This window comes from Chiloscyllium plagiosum, chromosome 10 (assembly GCF_004010195.1).
Source record: "Chiloscyllium plagiosum isolate BGI_BamShark_2017 chromosome 10, ASM401019v2, whole genome shotgun sequence".
NCBI classification, from domain to species: Eukaryota; Metazoa; Chordata; class Chondrichthyes; order Orectolobiformes; family Hemiscylliidae; genus Chiloscyllium; species Chiloscyllium plagiosum.
Genome location: NC_057719.1, coordinates 11,848,002 through 11,867,057, shown reverse-complemented (window position 1 = coordinate 11,867,057; position 19,056 = coordinate 11,848,002). Strand labels below are relative to the sequence as shown.

The following is a 19,056-nucleotide window of genomic DNA, read 5'->3' as shown; positions in this document are numbered from 1 at the left end:
TTTTGATGTAAAATCTCACACTTATCCGATTGTATTTCTGTGGGTAGTCCATATCTAGTAAAAAATTTGAGTAACTCTTCTTCGGCACAGTGGCTCGCACTGCTGCCTCACAGCACCAGGGTCCCAGGTTCAATTCCAGCTTCACGCAACTGTCTGTAAGGAGTTTGCACATTCTCCCAGTGTCTGCATGGGTTTCCTCCGGGTGCTCCGGTTTACTCCCACAGTCCAAAGATGTGCAGGTCAGGTGAATTGGCCATGCTAAATTGCCCATGATGCTAGGTGCATTAGTCAAAGGGGGGTGGATCTCTCTTCGGAGAGTCGGTGTGGACTGGTTGGGCTGAAGGGCCTGTTTCCACACTGTAGGAAATCTAATCTAATCTAATCCTTTGAGCCATAATACTGCTTAATGGAATGGCCTCTGGAAATCTAGTAGACACACCTAGTATTGGTCAACAATACTGATCCCACTTTTTGTTTTAGATAGGGGTCCTTTGAAATCAATTAAGACTCTTAGAAAAGGTTCCTCAAATGTGGGAATAGGTATTAAGACTACCTGAGGTTTCCAATTACCTTAGAGGTATGACATGTTTGGCAAAAGTCAATCACATCCTTATGCAGTCCAGGCCAATAAAAATCTTTTTGTAGTTTAGCTTGAGTTTTCCTTATTCCCAAATGAACTCCTAATGGTAACTCATGTGCTACCTGCAACACCTCACTTCTGCAACCCATCGGTAATACACTTTGATAAACTTCTGCCCATTTCCCATCCGCCTGATTATGTGATGGTCTCCATTTCCTCATCGAAACTTCATTTTTGTGGATATACTTCCTGTCACACTTCAGTTGCCTGATTTTCCACTGGCTTTTCAACCACAGTAAAAATCACTCCCACCTGTGATCCAACTGTATCATTACCAAGGATAAACTGAATTTCTGGAACCGAGAATTTCTCTATTACTCCTACCACCACTTCACTTTATATAATGGAACACTCGTCTTCTCACTATGAATTCCACATATTACCACTTTCTCTGGCAATATTCCTTCTGAATTACATACCTCCTCATTTCTCACCAAAGATTGCCTTGCTACGACATCTCTTAAAATCTTAATTTTTAATGCTCCTTCTGACATACATGAATAAAGCTTACCCATGCAAGTAAATTTTTAGAGAGATCTTGCGCTTTCTTCTCAACCAACCCCTAATCAGGTTGTGCATTCTTTTGCAGTTTTTTAGCTTCCACCGTGCTGTTCTTTACCACTTCAACAAAAATCACTGGCTTATCCTGTTTTCCCATATGTCTTCCCAGTGCTTTTTCTAAACCATCAATGCTGCGACTTCATGTGGCTTACTTTATTACAGTGAAAACACCAGAGCTTTTTTATTTCTCTTTCCCCCTTGAAGATTTCCTTTTTACCCTACGGCAAAATATCTTTACTGTCTTCAGTGAGATCTCCTTTTTCCTTACCATCTGAGGGTTTCTCTTTTCCCCAGTTTCTATCCGTCACAGATTGAAATTGATGTTGGAGCCAAATTTATGAACCAAATCATAATCATCTGCCATTTCAGCTGTTGATCTTGCAGTTTTAACTCTCTGCTCTTCTACATGAGTTCTCACTACTTCAGGAAGTGAATCATCCAAAATAATCATTTCTCATGTTTGATCTATCTTCAATGCCCTTATCCACCGATCAAAATTACTTTGATCCTTTCAATGAATGGAATGAACTCAATGAATGTTTGACCATGTTCCCTCCTTAGATTCCTAAAATGTTGTCTGTGGACTTCTGGTACCAGGTTGAATTCACTTAAGATGGATTTTTTTCACCCCATCATACTCCCCAGATACTTCCTCTGATAATGATGCTACAACCTCACTAGCTCTATCTACCAACTTTGTTTGAATCAACGACATCCACATGCTTATTTGTTTAGCCATTTCCTCAAATGAAATGAAAAAGGCTTCTACATCCTTCTCAGGCAGCATCCAAGGAGCAGGAGAATCGACGTTTCGGGCATAAGCCCTTCATCCTTCTTATCAAACTTTGTCAATGCTTTGACATGTTGAAAAAGATCCCACCAGGGATCCCATCTGGCTACGATGGGATTGCTCTCCATCACTATCTTCATCACTACTCCGACCTTTCCTTTCTATCTCCACCATTTTAAGTCATCTTCAGTTCCAACATCTGAAATTCAAAAACTCCCTTTCTTCTGCTAGGGGCCTTACTTTTTTTCACCCCTCTGCTAGAGCTATTCTGTCTTTCTGCTTTCAATCGTAATTCAAACTGTTTCATTTCCTTTTCATATTCAAGCTGCTTCAGTTGCAATTGAATTTCAGCTATTTCCAAAGATTCCAATGATATTTTTGGCATTGTAAATATTGAGCTATTCCTGCAATTACTTCCCCTTTTTGCACAAAGGCAACCCCAACTCCAGCTTATCTGCCGATTCCAACTTCTTTGACTTGTTCACTTTCTATAAAACCCCTGAAGTCACTTCTTTCACCTCCAGAAAATTCTTAGTCATTGAAAGAGCCATTCCTGCACAATGCACACTTTATTTAAACCCACTAAATTCAACATCCAAAAAGAGAACACCAACACTCAATACTCATTGTCCTTGAATCCAATAATCCTAAACCCAACCTGAAATTAGAGATTTTGATTCCAACAAGTGTCCCCAGTCTTTTATGGATCAGACAAAACCCCCTCAAAGTATGTTAAAGGAGATAGCCTAGACCCTAACTTTTTCTTATTTTAAAGGGAAGTATTAGGCATTGCATTCCAGATGTAATTCGATTGGTCAAGCTACTCGACTTTAAGCAAAACACACTACTTTTGGTTTTACACTACAGTTAAAATACAGACAAAAATATCTTTTAACTACTCTGTATTAACTTCTAACTAACTGTTCCAATATAGTAACATCCCATAAACACTCTTGGCAAAGGCAAATTCAGTAAAATAGATAGTTTCACATACAATTCTAGCAGCAGGAACAGAACCCCAGTTTTAACTGCAATAGAGTGAGGAATAAGAGCTTCCACATCTAGCTTCAGGACACCAGCAACTGCTGAAAACTAAAACTAAAAATCCGGGTTCTGTGGGAGCTTGATCCCACCCATTCAGGCTGCTTGTATTGTTCCAATTTTAAAAAAGAATCCAATGCCTCACAGGGTGTTTACTGAATTGGCTTTGAGCAGACTGCTCTAACCTTTGTCTCAATCTTTCTTTATTAAAAAAAGGACAACATACGCTTCTTAAAGCCATAGTTCTGTCACAGTACTGATGAGGTCCAGCTCTACCTTACCACCATTCCCTCTAAAGCATTACTTTGCTTGTCCAACGTCAGTATTGAACGGCCAAAAGTTAACTCCCATTAAATTTGGGAAGATCAAAGCCATTACTATCATTCAGGTCTCTATTTACTACCACAGACCTTGGCAACTGCCTGAGGCTAAACCAGCACATATGTAGTCTTGGTGTCATATTCATCCCCGAAATAAGTATTGAGCTATGACTGCTAGATTCTTATTTCCACCTGTATAACGTCGCTCAACTAATTTCACGTCTTCCTCATCTCATCTGCTGCTGAAACCCCTTATCCATGCCTTTATTGGGAAGTCATGTTACGGCTGTACAGGACATTGGTTAGGCCACTTTCGGAATATTGCGTGCAATTCTGGTCTCCTCCTATCGGAAGGATGTTGTGAAACTTGAAAGGGTTCAGAAAAGACTTACAAGGATGTTGCCAGGGTTGGAGGATTTGAGCTATAGGGAGAGGATTAATAGGCTGGGGCTGTTTTCTCTGGAGCGTCGGAGGCTGAGGGGTGACCTTATAGAGGTTTATAAAATCATGAGGGGCATGGAAAGGATAAGTAGACAAAGTTTTTTCCCTGGTGTGGGGCAGTCCAGAACTAGAGGGCATAGGTTTAGGGTGAGAGGGGAAAGATATAAAAAGTGACCTAAGGGGCAACTTTCTCACGCAGAGGGTGGTATGTGCATGGAATGAGCTGCCAGAGGAAGTGGTGGAGGCTGGTACAATTGCAACATTTAAAAGGCATCTGGATGGGTATATGAAGGGTTTGGAGGGATATGGGCTGGTTGCTGGCAGGTGGGACTGGATTGGGTTGGGATATCTGGTCGGCATGGACAAGTTGGACCGAAGGGTCTGTTTCCATACTGAACATCTCTATGAGTCTATGACTGTTTGTCACCTCCAGACTTGTCTTTTCCAATGCATGGATGGTCTCCACATTCTACCCTCTGTAAATCTGTGGTCATCTGAAGCATTGCTGCCTTTGTCCTGCCTCATACCATATCCCATTCTTCTATGACCCTTGTGCTTACTGACCTGTACTAGTACTTGGTCAAGCAACATCTTGATTTAAAAATATTCATCCTTGATTTACAATCCCTCCATGTCTTCAACTCTCCCTATCTTTGCAATCTCCTCCAACTCCACAACCCACAAAGATATCTGCGCTCCACTATCCTGAACTCTTGTGCATCCCTCAGTTTAAAATGTTCTATTATTGCCCTTTTGAAGATGAGGCCCTAAGATGTATAATTTCCTTCCTAAACCTCACCACCCATCTATCTTCTTTAAAACACTTGTCATGACTATCTAATTACAATGTTAATTTAGTAAAGATGGTTAACCTGCTGTGTGACCCTTTAAGTTTTAGCATGGATGAACTACCTTACATGGTGGTTCCCAGAAGTCACATGATTATCTCATTGGTTCGTTGACAACCAAAAAAGACTGTTGTATTATGTTAGCATCAGTCACAAAGGGAGACATTTAGAATTTGGTTGATCCTGGGACAACACAATGGGTCCTGCTAAAGTACATGAAATTTCAACGCTTCTGAGAAAACAGGAAACTGGAAGGACAACACAGGAAATTCGAACATAATTGACTTCTCTTTGTCAAATAAGGATTCATGAAAATTAACATAGCAGCCATATCAAGTACTGATCTATGTAAAACAGATGATGAGGCACTATTTTGTCAGATCTCCAAGAACTCAGACATTATCAGAGAAAGACAGTTCTCAGCCCAAGGGAGCACAGGGGAAAAAGCAACCCAGCTAAATGACTGTTATATTGAATCAAGCGACTAAGGGCCAGATGTTGCAGTGCTGTAAATTTTAAACAAAAAGGTCACCTCACTGCCTCCAAGAAGCTGGTCTTGTGTCATGAGGAAAGGTTGAATTTGTTGGGCCTATGCTATCTCGAGAAATTGTTCTGCTTAGTGCATTTGTGGGAGAAACCTATAACTTTTCAACCACAGAAGCCTTCACAGTTGCTGAATTCCAACTTCAAGTTTTCAATCCCCCCTCAGCCCAAAGACAAAATTCCAAAGTAACAGGCCTGCCAGAATCTTACTTGCATCTTTATAGCTATCTTTTATCAGTACAGTACATACTTTTAATCTTTGTTAATCTCTGGTTTAACTAATAACTATCACTTTTTTTAAGCTTAGCAAATTTCAGCAATGGTTAGGTAATAAACTAACCTTTATCTTGTTTAAGGGCAAATCTTGCTGCTAGCTACTTTTAAAGTGGTACCTTCAACGAACAAAAAAGAAGGCTACATGAGCTATACAAGTTCACAGTTCATGGACAACACTGGACATAAGCTGGTGTGGTCATGCAAAACTCCTTAAAACCTCTCTCTTTGCTCTAACCTTTAGCCATATGACCTAATAGCTCCTTATGTAGCTAGGTATCAAATTTCCTGGGAAATGCCTTAGGAGTTTTTAAAGAGAGGAATTGGCCATTTGGCTCCATGGGCCTGCTCCACCATTTAATAAGATCATGCCTGATCTGATTATGGCCTTGAATCCACTTTCCTGTGGCCCCCCGTAATCCTCAATTCATTTGTGGATTAAAAGTCTGTATAACATAGAGGTGAAGATATTCAATGACCTACCTCCAGTACTCCTGAGGTAATGAATTTCAAGGACTAATGACCTTCAGAGAGAAGAAATTGCTCCTCATGTTCTTACTTTGAAACTATGCCTCAGTTCTAGATTCCACCTCTCACCTATGCCCAAAAAGGAAACATGGTCTGGGTACCTGTGCTGTCACGTGCCCTTAAGAATTTTAAATGTTTCAATAAGAAGACCTTTTATTCATCTAAATTCCAATGTGCATAGGCTCGATCAACTTAGCCTTTCCTCATTGCACAATCCTGTCATACCTAGACTCAGCTGAGTGAACCTTCTCTGAACTACTTCCAATTCAAGTACATCCCTCCCTAAATAAGGAGACCAAAACTACACAATATTCTAAATGTGGTCATACCGATGTTCTGTACAGTTGTAGCAAAGACTTCTTTATTTTTATATTCTGTTCCCCTTGTAATAAAAGCTGACAATGCATTTGCCTTTCTAATCACTTGAGACATCTGCATTCTAACTTTTTGTAATGGATGTATGGAGACATCCAGATCTCTGCGCCACAGAATCCTGCAATCTTCACCCATTTAAATAATAATCTGAACAAAGAACAAAGAAAATTTACAGCCCAGGAACAGGGCTGTTCCGGGGGCCCTTTAAGCCTGAGCCGATCTAGATCTACTGTCTAAACCTGTCGCCCAGTTCCTAAGCATCTGTATCCCTCTGCTCCCCACCTACTCATGCATCTGTCCAGTCGCATTTTCTATGAATCTACCGTGCCTGCCTCTACCACCTCTGCTGGCAATGTGTCCTGAAGCACTTACCACCCTCTGTGTAAAGAACTTTCCGCGTGTATCCCCCTTAAACTTTTCACCTCTCACCTTGAAAGCGTGACCTCTCGTTATTGAATCCCTCACCCTGGGAAAAAGCTTATCTCTATTCACCCTATCTATACCCTTCATGATTTTGTAAACCTCAATCAAGTCCTCCCTCAATCTCCTTTTTTCTAATGAAAACAATCCTAGCCTACTCAACCTCTTTTCATAGCTAGCACCTTCCATACCAGGCAACATCCTTGTAAACCTTCTCTGCACCCTCTCCAAAGCGTCCACATTCTTTTGGTAATGTGGTGACCAGAAATGTACACAGTATTCTAAATGCAGCCGAACCAAAGTCTTGCACAATTTTAACATGACCTGCCAGCTCTTATACTCAATACCCCGTCTGATGAAGGCAAGCATACCATATGCCTTCTTGACTACTCTATCCACCTGTGCAGCCACTTTCAGGGTACAATGGACCTGACCTCCCAAATCTCTCCGCTCATCAACTTTTCCCAAGGCTCTTTCGTTTACAGTACAGTATCTGCTTTTCTATTCTTCCTGCCAAAGTTAATGACTTCCCATTTTCCTACATTATGCTCCATTTTCAAAATTTTTGCACCCTCATTTTCTTACCTATGTTGAATGTGCATGCTAAATGCTAGTTGGTGTGTCCTCTTGAGTGAGTTCTACCAGTATTCTTACAAAATGGAAGCACCATACTGCAGGATAAATACTGATGCCCTATTGACTATCTCCCTCCTGATGCTTCACCCAGCTGACCATACTTCTCCTGGTACCTCACCTGCCAAATACTCTTCTTCTGAAAATTTGGACACTGAGTGACAGGTATGGATTAAGATTGGGTGTGGGTGGTGATGGGAGGTGGATAGATGTATAGCACTTCAGGTTTGAACATATGAATCTTCTCTCTTTTAACGTCCACCTTTTAACACAACTACTAAGAGAACTAGGATTCCTGGGTGTTTTCTCTCTCTCTTGCCCATATCACACCACAACTGCTTTGATTGAGGTTACCTAACTCAGCCTTGCCCCAAAACCTCCTTGATCTGTGTGTTTGAATTCCTCAAAGCATTTACTAACAGAGCCATTGAGTTCTCTCCGGCTCCCTTTCACTCAGAATGAATGGTTGTCTTTCTAATGAAACCTTTAATTGTGGACATTTCAGAAAGTTAATATTATCAAACAGGTAAAATCCTTCACAATAGAAAATGATTCTCTACTTTCTCCAATAATATAATACGAATAGTTTTAGGATTACCGTTAACTAGTGACATTGGGTCACAGTGGTTCACAATGGCTCCCAAGAAGGAAATTAGCACCACAAACAGGTGTCCTTTTCATATCAATATCTTAAATTGTATGAAAGTGTAATGATTGGAATGAGGGCCAGTCGGATCTCTGAGTATGAGATCTCTAATTGGGTTTGTTAACCTGGGCCAATCAGGGAGTCTTGGCTAATAGTTATAAACAGGAGTCTCAGAGATTCTCAGTACTCTAGGGACTGGCTGTGAGCCAGAGTCCATATACTGCACATGTGTAAATGAAGGATGATTTGGTGAAGGGACACTGGGCTCCGTTGAGTTATTTCAGAAAGAAAGCTCAAGTTAGAATAACCAGAAAAGGAATTCACATCCAGACTGTAACAGTGGCTGCTTTTTGTCAACTAATTAAAATGGGTCCAATTCTATTCACAGTCTGTTTTGAAGTCTCTCCACATTGTTAAGGGAGAAAGTGAGGACTGCAGATGCTGGAGATCAGAGCTGAAAATGTGTTGCTGGAAAAGCGCAGCAGGTCAGGCAGCATCAAAGGAAATGTACTGAAGAAGGGCTTATGCCCGAAACATCGATTCTCCTGTTCCTTGGATGCTGCCTGACCTGCTGTGCTTTTCCAGCAACATATTTTCAGCTCTCCACATTGTTATCCCCACCCCCACCCCACACTCACACTCTGTGACTTCCTCCACCATTGCAACTCTCTGAGACACCTGCACTCTTCCTAATCTTGACCTTGTACATCCCAGATATCAACTGCTCCACCATCAGTGTATATTTCTTTATTTAAACGTTAAAACTCTGGAATCCTCCCTCAGCCTCTCCTTCTCTTCACTTTCTCTTTTCTCCTTTAAGATGCTCCTTAAAATCTACTTTTTGACCATGCTTTGGTCAGCTGATCACATATCTCCTAGTATGGCTCAAGGTTAAATTGTGTTTGACAGTGATCCTCTGAAGAAGCTTGGGATATTTAGCTAGCATTTTTTAAACCATTTATGGATTGTGGGCATTTATTGCCTACCCTAACTGCCCTATGAGCTACTTTCTTGAACCACTGCAGTCCACATGGCAAAGGTTATCCCACAGTATTGTTCGGGAAGGAGCTCCAGGGTTTTGACACAGCGACAATGCAGTACATTTCCAAGTGAGGACAGTGAGTGGCTTAAAGGGAACTTGCAGATAGTGGTGTTGCTGTGTACCTGCTGCCTTTGTCCTTCTAGGTGGTAGAGGTTATTGGTTTGGAAGTTGCTGTCAAAGGAGATTTGATGCGTTGCTGCAGTGCATTTTGTCAATTGTAGGTTAAAGGCACTGTATGAATCCAGTGTCATTTTTTGAGTGTATTGGTTATGTTGGGTATTTATGAACATTATTAATGAAAAGATTTTATAATCAGTGCCTGAGAGTGTTGCCATGAAGCGACTGATATGAACCAGAGTTCTCTAGCAATATTCTCTGTAAGCGGACTTTAAAATGATGAGGTTAAAACAATGCATTTATTGTTTGACCTATAAGGAACTATCAACAAGTTTAAACCAACATTACTGATCAGTTGGTATCACCTGTAAGAACTCCTGACAATTGAATGTTGAACCTGCAATGATTAAAATATTGAAAAAAGTGACATTGTAAGAGCACACAGAACTGAAAATAAGCTTTTGTAAATACTTCAGAATGGTCACAACAGAAAAGAATCTGTTACCAGTTATCTGTCCAAGTAAAATGTGAGCTGATGTAGCCGTCGACAAGTTCTAAATATCTGTTAAACCATTGAGGCCCCCAATCATCAGGAAACCAATAACTAGGTACTGCTACTCAGCAAGACCTTGAGATACATCAAACAGGCGGAGACACAGGACTGCCAGGAATACAATTAGGTAGAAACAAAGATTCCAGGATATGTTATCTCAATTGACTAGATGACTAAAGTTTGGTGCAGAAAACAGCAGTATGCATTGAAACCCTGTCAAGTTGCCTTAGTACCAGAGGACCGTAGGGCTGCTCTCTCATTAGTTGACCTCAATCTACATCACAAACTAGCCATCCAGGTAACTGAGCTAACCAACCCCCATATGTTCCATTCATTCTCAAAACCTATTGATTCTGAGGGTTAGCAATCCCACTTTCCATTACCTTGTGCAAGGAGATGGTATTAATCTGGGATTAGGAGACCCACATGATTGATTGAGGGAGAGGGAGAGGGAGAGGGAGAGGGAGAGGGAGAGGGAGAGGGAGAGGGAGAGGGAATGAAAGAAAGGAGAATGTGATTTTTTTTCAAGAGAACTTACAACTACTGCTACACTCTTAAAAACTCGGCTGTATTGTAATTTTTAAAATTTACAATGATGCCATGCAGAGGAAAAATCATCCCCTTGATTTGGGAAGTGAAAGGATGGCAGGAAATGAAGAATTAAAGACATAAACTGCCTTCAGAGTGGGTGTCTATAGAATGTCAGGTATGTCAGCTGTTGATCCTCTGTGCAGTATGCCCAGAATAATGATGTCAATAATGCAGCCACTTGACCGCAATGGATTTTAAGATTGTCATGGGCTCAATTTAAATCCAATCTGTCTAAAAGTGACTGGACTAGTTTGTATCAGATCAGGAAAATACCTCGCAGTTTGTAAAACAGGCACCCAATCTCACTTAGCTAGTTTGCTGACAAGTGGATTAGGTTAAAATTACCTTCTATAGATCAGCCAGTGCCAAATACAGCATTAATTTGTTAGTCTTGCTTAGAACAGGGAGAGAAATGGGATTTGGAAATATCTGCCTAGTAACACACAGAGGAACCTCATGTTTTTAATGGACTCACCATAGTTAAACTTCTCCTTGGAAGACCAGCTATTTTGCAAAGGCCAGCTTCTATCCCAGACACCATCCAAAGTGCTTAGGACTGTGTCTTCTCCTTCATATTCAACAGCATAGTCATCGTCTTCATCGCTGTCCATCCCGTTTGAGGAATCCAAACTGCCAACTTCGGCTGAGTCTGGATACTCCCAAAACAAGGGCCAGAAGATGTCTTTGTAGGACAGCCATTCCGCTGAGGATATGGACCAGTCATTGCGGTTCCCCTTCAGGAGATCCATCTCAATTTCTGCCTGAGGATCATCCACCACCTCAATGGTGACCTGACAAAATGAAAAATCAAGCCTCAGTTGCTTAGTTTATTTATCAAATTAAGTCTTAACTTCTACCTATGTGCAGGTCCACTCCATTATTATGACTCCACCCCCAAAGAAAATGGTTTCAACTTCTTTAATCCTCTTAAACACATCAATTGCATTATCCTTTGGTCTTCTATAATGAAGGAATTTCACTTTAAAATATTACATGTTCTACTTTAGCAGAGAGGGCACACCAGTAGATTTTTACTGAATTTGAAACCAATGTCAGAATCAACTTAAATGTTTGTGTCTATAATTATGCATTACAGATGGACATTTACATTGAAAACAGCATCTATTAAAATTTTGGAGGGCCAGTCATGGAGTGGGTGCTATTGGATGGTGATGTAATCTCATTATTCTGTACAAGCTGCTGCTCAGGAGGAAGGTTGCTGCCATCACCCTGATTAAGTGTAGACCTGCTCGGTCTAGTGCGGTAGAGAAAAACCAGCACTGATCTACCTAAAAGCGTCTCTTGAAATTGACAAGATATAGTTTCCTGCCTGTTAGCAACTAGCTCCTGGTCACATTGATATGATACACATTGTTAGAAAGACTATGAAGAGGACCCATGAAGGTCTCACTCATTCAAGATCCTAAGTCGTCTACATAAATCATAATGGATTGGGGGAAGTGATTCTTATGGCCCTCCCCAGTATTAACCCTTTCACATCCACATATAACAGATAAATAGTACAGACTACTCCAGGTGTTTAGAGTCTGATATCTGGAGATGAGCTGCTATGAAGAGAATATGAAAAGCTTTGTTTTAGTTGCTTTGACTAAGAGTCAAATTAAGCTGAACTTCACAATGCTACTAATGTCCTAAAGAAGAAAGGAAAAGATAGTGAAGATGGAAATCAATTATCCACATCCTCTATGTTGCCATGAGAACCAGGAGCTGGACAAGTGTCCCATCATTAAGCCAATCCCCATTGAGTGTCTAAGGAAACACAAAACAAACACCTCCTTGATTCCATGAAAGAATCAAAACTCTGGTTAAAATAACATTATCTATTTTTTTTTTCATTTTTCAACTCTGATTGCTGACCTTGAGAGTCATCACCACCCACAAGTGCCCTGGAATAATGAAACCATCATTGCTTATGTTCCATGGGCATACCCTCTCAGTGTCTGTTTCCAGGCTTATTGGATGAGAAACAATCAACAGCCTGATATAGTCTTTCATGTACATTTTTAGGGATTTGGGAAGACAGGTGACAGTGCCTGTTCTCTCAAGCAGTGAGAGTTCACTTAAGTGATGTGGGGATGGTAAGCTGAGGTTACTATCACCTTTTGCCACGCTGTTTGCTATTTCTATTCAAGGTGACAGAAAATAATGCCCATTGTTAATTCACTGACTCTCCGGGGTACAGGCAAATTCATTTGAAAGGCAACAAGAACAATCTAGATTAAGGCTATCCTCCCAAGGACAGCAACACCTACATACACTAAAGATATTGGCCTTAATTGTTGCACCTCCAGTTTCACCTGTACATGACCCATCCATTTGGTAAAGTTATAATGGCCTTCAGCAATTTCAGTTTGCATGTTTTATCAAATCTCATTAAATTTTATTTATACACAAATTTCCTCTCGTTTGCACATATTTGTCCCAGTCACCCGGGAGTGTAAATGAAAGATGTGCAATGTATGAATCTAGTAAATTTTAAATGTGCCTTACCATTTGAGCGTTTTTGATCAGCCCCTAATCCTTTTGGACAGTTTACTGCCCATCATGACTCAAGTAGTTCTGAACTTTCGAGTACTAATTTATCAACACTATTCCCGTTCCACAGTTAGAAGCCTAAAATGCATTTTAACCAGAAATTGTTGGAGTTAGGTTTGAAGTTAGTACTGGTCGAGTTTTCAACTCCTGGCTGCACATACTTAAAGCTTGGAAACTATGAGTACCAGCAAAATATGTTAACTGGTCATGTAGAGCTGAAAATAGAGTTCCATTAGTATTGGTGCCACTTGGACTCCTTTTTACGGGGGTTTGGCAATTTTGAACTCTTTATTCCTTCTAGATATAGAATTGTCTAATCAATTAATGCCCAATTATGTTGGTACTTACTCAGCAATAACCTGCTCACTGATGTTCATTTGTGTTCTGCTGGGGATATTCAGCTCCTGACTTCATACAACCTTGGTTCAAACATGTATGAAAGAGCTGAACTTCAGAGATGTGAGAATGACTGTGCTTGAAACCAAGGAGTCCTAGCAAACCTGGAGTCAATGGGAAAGAGGGGGAAGCTCTCATTGGAATCACACCTTTGCACCGAGGAAGATGGTTTGGTAGAAGTCAGTTACCTCAGGTTCACAGAGTCTCTGCAGGAGTTCATCAGGGCAGTGTCCCAGGCCAACCATCTTCAACTGCTTGATCATTGACCTTCCCTCCATCATAAGGTCAGAAATGGAGATGTTTGTAGATGACTGCATAATGTTAAGCACCACTTGCAACTCCTCACATACTGAAACAACCTGTGTCCATATGCTGTAAGATCTGGTTAATATCCAGGCTAGGGCTGAGAAGTGATAAATGACATTTGTGCCGCACAAGTGCTAAGCAATGACCATTCCCAATAAGAGAAAATCTAATCATTGCCCCATGACAAGCATTGGCAGAAGTACCACTCCCACTATCAACATCCTGGGGTTATCATTGACCAGAAATTGAACTGGCCTAGCCCTATAAATACTGTGGCTACAAGAACAAATCAGGAGGCCAGGAAATTCTGCAGTGAGGAACTCATCTTTTGATTCCTGTCTACAGGTACAAGTCAGGGGTGTGATGGAACACTTTCCACTTGCCCAGATGAGTGCAACTGCAATCACACTCAAGATGCTTGCATCATGCAGAACACAGCAGCCTGCATAATTGGCATCACACCTACTACTTTCAATATCCCACCACTTGGAGTGGCAGCATTGTGAACCATCTACAAGATGTACTGTAATAACTCACCAAGGATCATCTCAGGCCACCTTCCAAACTCACGACCTTTGCCATCCAGAAGGACAAGAATAGCAATAACATGGGAACACCAGCACCTGCAAGTTCCCTACCAAGCCACTCACCACTGTAATCTGGAACTATATCGTTATTCTTTCACTATCACTGGATCAAAACTCTGGAACTCCCTTCAAAAGAGCACCTGTCACCTCAAGGACTGCAGCAGTTTAAAAAGGTATATCCGCAGTTCTTTTGGTTTTTATTTAATATTTAACTTCTTGCCACTTCTCTTCTAGACATAGCCATCTTAAAGAAGTTCTGCTCCCCTCTCCGACAGGATGTCCATTCCAATCTTTTCTGTTGTCCACTGACATTAATTTCATTGTTGCTGCTGGTGTTTGACCAGGTATTTGCTAAAACTTGTTTCCACAGCCACATCACACTGTTCAACTGTTCTCTCTTTTTGGGCTCTATCCCCAAGCACCGATCATTTACTCCTTATTCCCTCCACCCAACCCTATCTTCTCCATAAAAACTGACATTTCCCAAGCTACCATCAGTTCTGAGGAAGAGTTACTGGACCCATTAACTCTGATTTCTCTTCTCAGATGCTGCCAGACCTGCTGAGCTTTTCTAATAATTTCTGTGATTGAAGAAGGATGTTCAAGACATACTGGCCTATTCAACAACAAGCCCTTTCCTGACGAAGGGCTTTTGGCTGAAACATCAATTCTCCTGCTCCTCGGATGCTGCCTGACCTGCTGTGCTTTTCCAGCACCACTCTAATATTGACTCTATCCAACAACATACACATTCCATGGCCAAATACCAGGAAGTCTTATGCCATTAATCAGGCAATAGTAGGATAACCATAAGTACTGGATTTTTCATTAAGCGTTCTTGTGTACTCTTTCCTCAAAATTGTTCATATGTCCCAGCTTACAACTTTTTCCTTTTTCGACAACCCTCAAACTATATCATTGGAAACAATAGGGCAGCACAATCCTCATGTACTGGAAATATAAATGGAGACAGTACAATGCAGCAGGGTGTGTATCACCCTGAGAAGGTTGACAACTGAACCCAAAGTGACAGGCTCAGCCTCCTGGGAGTGTTCATGAGATCTGCCTGGGTCACTCTCCCAGAAGCTGCATTGATACTGTTTCTTAGCAACCAGTAACTCGCTGACACAGGCACCTGTGTGTCAGATGATGCAACTCAGTGAGGGGGCTGCAGAGAATCAGCTCAGTACTACATTGGGGCACAATCAAACAGACTCATATAGCCCCTTTATGAAAAATAGAAAATTACTAGGAGCTGGCCAATGTATCCTGCTTTTGAATTAAATTCTAACAGGTATGCTGTTTCAATAACATAGGTCCCAATTATATGAATCCAATTAACAAGAACAATAAATTACAACTTAGTCTCTCAAATTTCATACAGAATGTATTCTCCTGAACTTCCTGTATCTTCTTCCATCATCTTCCTCTTTCCAAAATGCCTTCTCAGTCGTTTCCTGATGTCAACATGCCTTTATCGATAGAGAGTACTTTCTAAGAGAACATGGAGATTTCTTGAGAGAGCCCGGTATTTCTTTGAGATGGCGGGTTTGCTCTCTGTTCAAATGGCAGCTGGCTTTCTACCAGTTTTCAAAAAACATTTTAAATATCACCGATGATACAATAAGTTCTCACAATATGATTGGTTTTAGGCTGTCAACACTCTCCATTTTTAAATTTAATTGGCTTTGAAATTCTGAGTGTTTGGCTTAAATCAACTGGCCAAATTCAAACTCGTCGTCAAAACCAGCCTAAGGTATCCATTAACAAAGTCAATTGTTACATGTTTTCAGCTTAGAACTGTCTGTACTATTCCACATCTGCCCTTCTTCGTTCAACTCTAACTTTAAAAAGCACTTTATCTCTTAAAGAGACCACACACTGCTTTTCAATTCATGATTATGCTACACAACTTTGTAACATTATTATGATTTAAATCATAATTCGTGAATGAAGCAACTACTGGTTTTGGAAGTATGTTTTGGTCTTGCTTTCCAGCAGTTATGTTAGACTAGTCTGTCCAAATGTTAGAGTTGTGAAGCCCCTAATCAACATGTCTGCCTTGTGATGCATTCAGCCCTTTATATGGTTGCAGTACCACAGACACAGTTGGTGGTGGTGGAGGCAAAACAAGTCCTCGTTCTCCTCCAGTTTAACTCGTTCTGAACCTATTGGATTTCTTGCTATCTTATACAGATTGCCTCTAGTTTTGCTCATCCCCACATGAGGAATTATTCTCTGTAGTTCTGTGTTATATGGTTAATATTTCAACAACCATACTGATCCCCACAACACAGCATTTATAATAATAATCTCAGTGTGTACTGCAGCCACAGTGGGAGCTGACAGTATTTGTCAAAACTGTCCGCAAGCAGCAGATTTAAATTTCCTTGACAGATGGCAGTTTAATGGTTAAAATCCAGTACTTACATTCCTCCCTCCTAGAAATTTGTGGAGATTTCAAAAGAATCTGCAAAAATAACCTATTCTCCAGCAGATGGCTCAGCTTCCAGGCTAGAACAAACCAAGGACATATTTGATGAATGAATTAAGCAAGTGATGTATATAAGAATCGGTTTAAATAGTCCTACAATATCCAGTTTGCTTTTAATCTTCATTATCATATAACAGGACACTTTGCTCCATTGGTTCTGGTAAGGAATGTCCCTTTCAAGCAAAAGCAATTTGCTTATACGACAAAAGAGTGAGACCACATTTTCTCCTGCATTCAGCTAGCAAAGCAAAGATTTGATTAAAAATTTGTTTCTTTGGAGCATCATAAGACCTTGTATTACAAAGAAGAACAAAGAAAACTTACAGCCCAGGGACAGGCCTTCGGCCCTCCAAGCCTGAGCCGATACAAATGTACTGTCTAAACCTGTCGATCAATTCCTAAGCATTTGTATCCCTCTGCTCCCCACCTACTCATGCATCTGTCCAGATGCATCTTGAATGAATCTATCGTGCCTGCCTCTACCATCTCTGCTGGCAACGCGTTCCAAATGCCCACCACCCTCTGTGTAAAGTACTTACCGCGTGTATCCCCCTTAAACTTTCCACCTCTCACCTTGAAAGCATGACCTCTCGTTATTGAATCCTTCACCCTGGGAAAAAGCTTGTCTCTATCAATTCTGTCTATACCCTTCATGATTTGGTAAACCTCAATCAGGTCCCTCCTCAATCTCCTTTTTTCCAGTGAAATTAAACCTAACCTTCTCAACCTCTCTTCATAGCTAGCACCTTCCATACCAGGCAACATCCTCGTACACCTTCTCTGCACCCTCTCCAAAGCGTCCACATCCTGTTGGTAATGTGGCAACCAGAACCGTACACAGTATTCTAAATGCAGCCGAACCAATGTCTAGTACAATTTTAACATGACTTGCCAGCTCTTATACTCAATACCCTGTCCAATGAACGCTAGCATACTATATGCCTTCTTGACCACTCTATCCACCTGTGCAGCAACCTTCAGGGTACAATGGACCTGCACTCCCAGATCTCTCTGCCCATCAACTTTTCCCAAGGCTCTTCCGTTCATTATATAATTCGCTCTAGAATTAGACTTGCCTAAATGCATTACCTCACATTTGTCTGGATTGAAAACCATCTGCAACTTTTCCGCCCAACTCTCCAGTCTATCTATATCCTCCTGTATCCTCTGACAGTCCCTTATGCTTTCTGCCACTCCAATCGTTGCGTCATCTGCAAACTTGCTGGTCATACCAACAGTGCCCTCTTCCAGATCATTTATGTATATCACAAACAACAGTGGCCCTAATACTGACCCCTGTGGAACACCACTGGTCACCTTTCTCCATTTCGAGAAACTCCCTTCAACTACTACTCCCTGTCTCTATCTCCTGTTGTTCAATCAGTTCTTTATTCACCAAGCTAGAACACCCTGTGAATTTGTGGTGTTTTGGACCACATTCAAATGGACAGTCACTGTCATGCCTTTAATGTAGAAAAGATCCCAAGGCACGCCACAGACAGAACTGTGGGCTAATGGATGGGAAGCCCAACATCTTTGTTATTGGGGGAGCAGATTTGGTTTTAAAGGGAGAGAGGTAGGGGTCTAGAGAGACGGTTCCAGAGTTTAGGACTTAAATGCCTGAAAGTGCAATTTGCTGGAAGAAGCAAATTAAACAAGAAATTAATCAGAATTGTGAGAACAATATATCCTTACCGGATGAGCTCAATGTATTCTATGCTAGATTTGAACAGGAGGTAAGTGAAATGATGTCACCTGTTTCAACAGCCTCAGATGCACCTGTATCCATGGTCACCACCACAGATGTTAGATTAGCCTTTTTGAGAGTGCAAAATGACCAGCTTGGGTGGAGTCCCACGCTGAATATTAAAACCTCTGCAGAGCAGCTTGCAGGAGGACTTGCTGATATCTTTAACTCTCCTTACAATGATCTGAAGTCCCCATCTGCTTCAGGAAGAGCACCATCATCCTGATGCCAAAGAAAAATTATGCAGCATGCCTCAATGACTACTGTTTGGTGGCTCTGACCTCCACAATTATGAAGTGCTTCGAGAGATTAGTCATAAGACCATAAGACATAGGAGCGGAAGTAAGGCCATTCGGCATTCGAGTCCACTCCGCCATTCAATCATGGCTGATGGGCATTTCAACTCCACTTACCCGCATTCTCCCCGTAGCCCTTAATTCCTTGTGACATCAAGAATTTATCAATTTCTGCCTTGAAGACATTTAGCGTCCCAGCCTCCACTGCACTCTGCGGCAATGAATTGCACAGGCCCACCACTTTCTGGCTGAAGAAATGTCTCCGCATTTTTGTTCTGAATTTACCCCCTCTAATTCTAAGGCTGTGTCCAC

At 41.2% G+C, this 19,056-nt stretch overlaps 1 protein-coding gene across 1 annotated transcript in view; it reads right to left on the bottom strand.

Moving 5' to 3' along the window:
• ism2a (isthmin 2a) overlaps positions 1-19,056 on the bottom strand; it is an 80,984-nt gene that overhangs the window by 35,924 nt on the left and 26,004 nt on the right. The window contains exon 3 of the mRNA XM_043697045.1: positions 10,838-11,153. Within this exon, the coding sequence (XP_043552980.1) occupies positions 10,838-11,153 (316 nt within the window). The remainder of the gene's footprint in view (positions 1-10,837; positions 11,154-19,056) is intronic.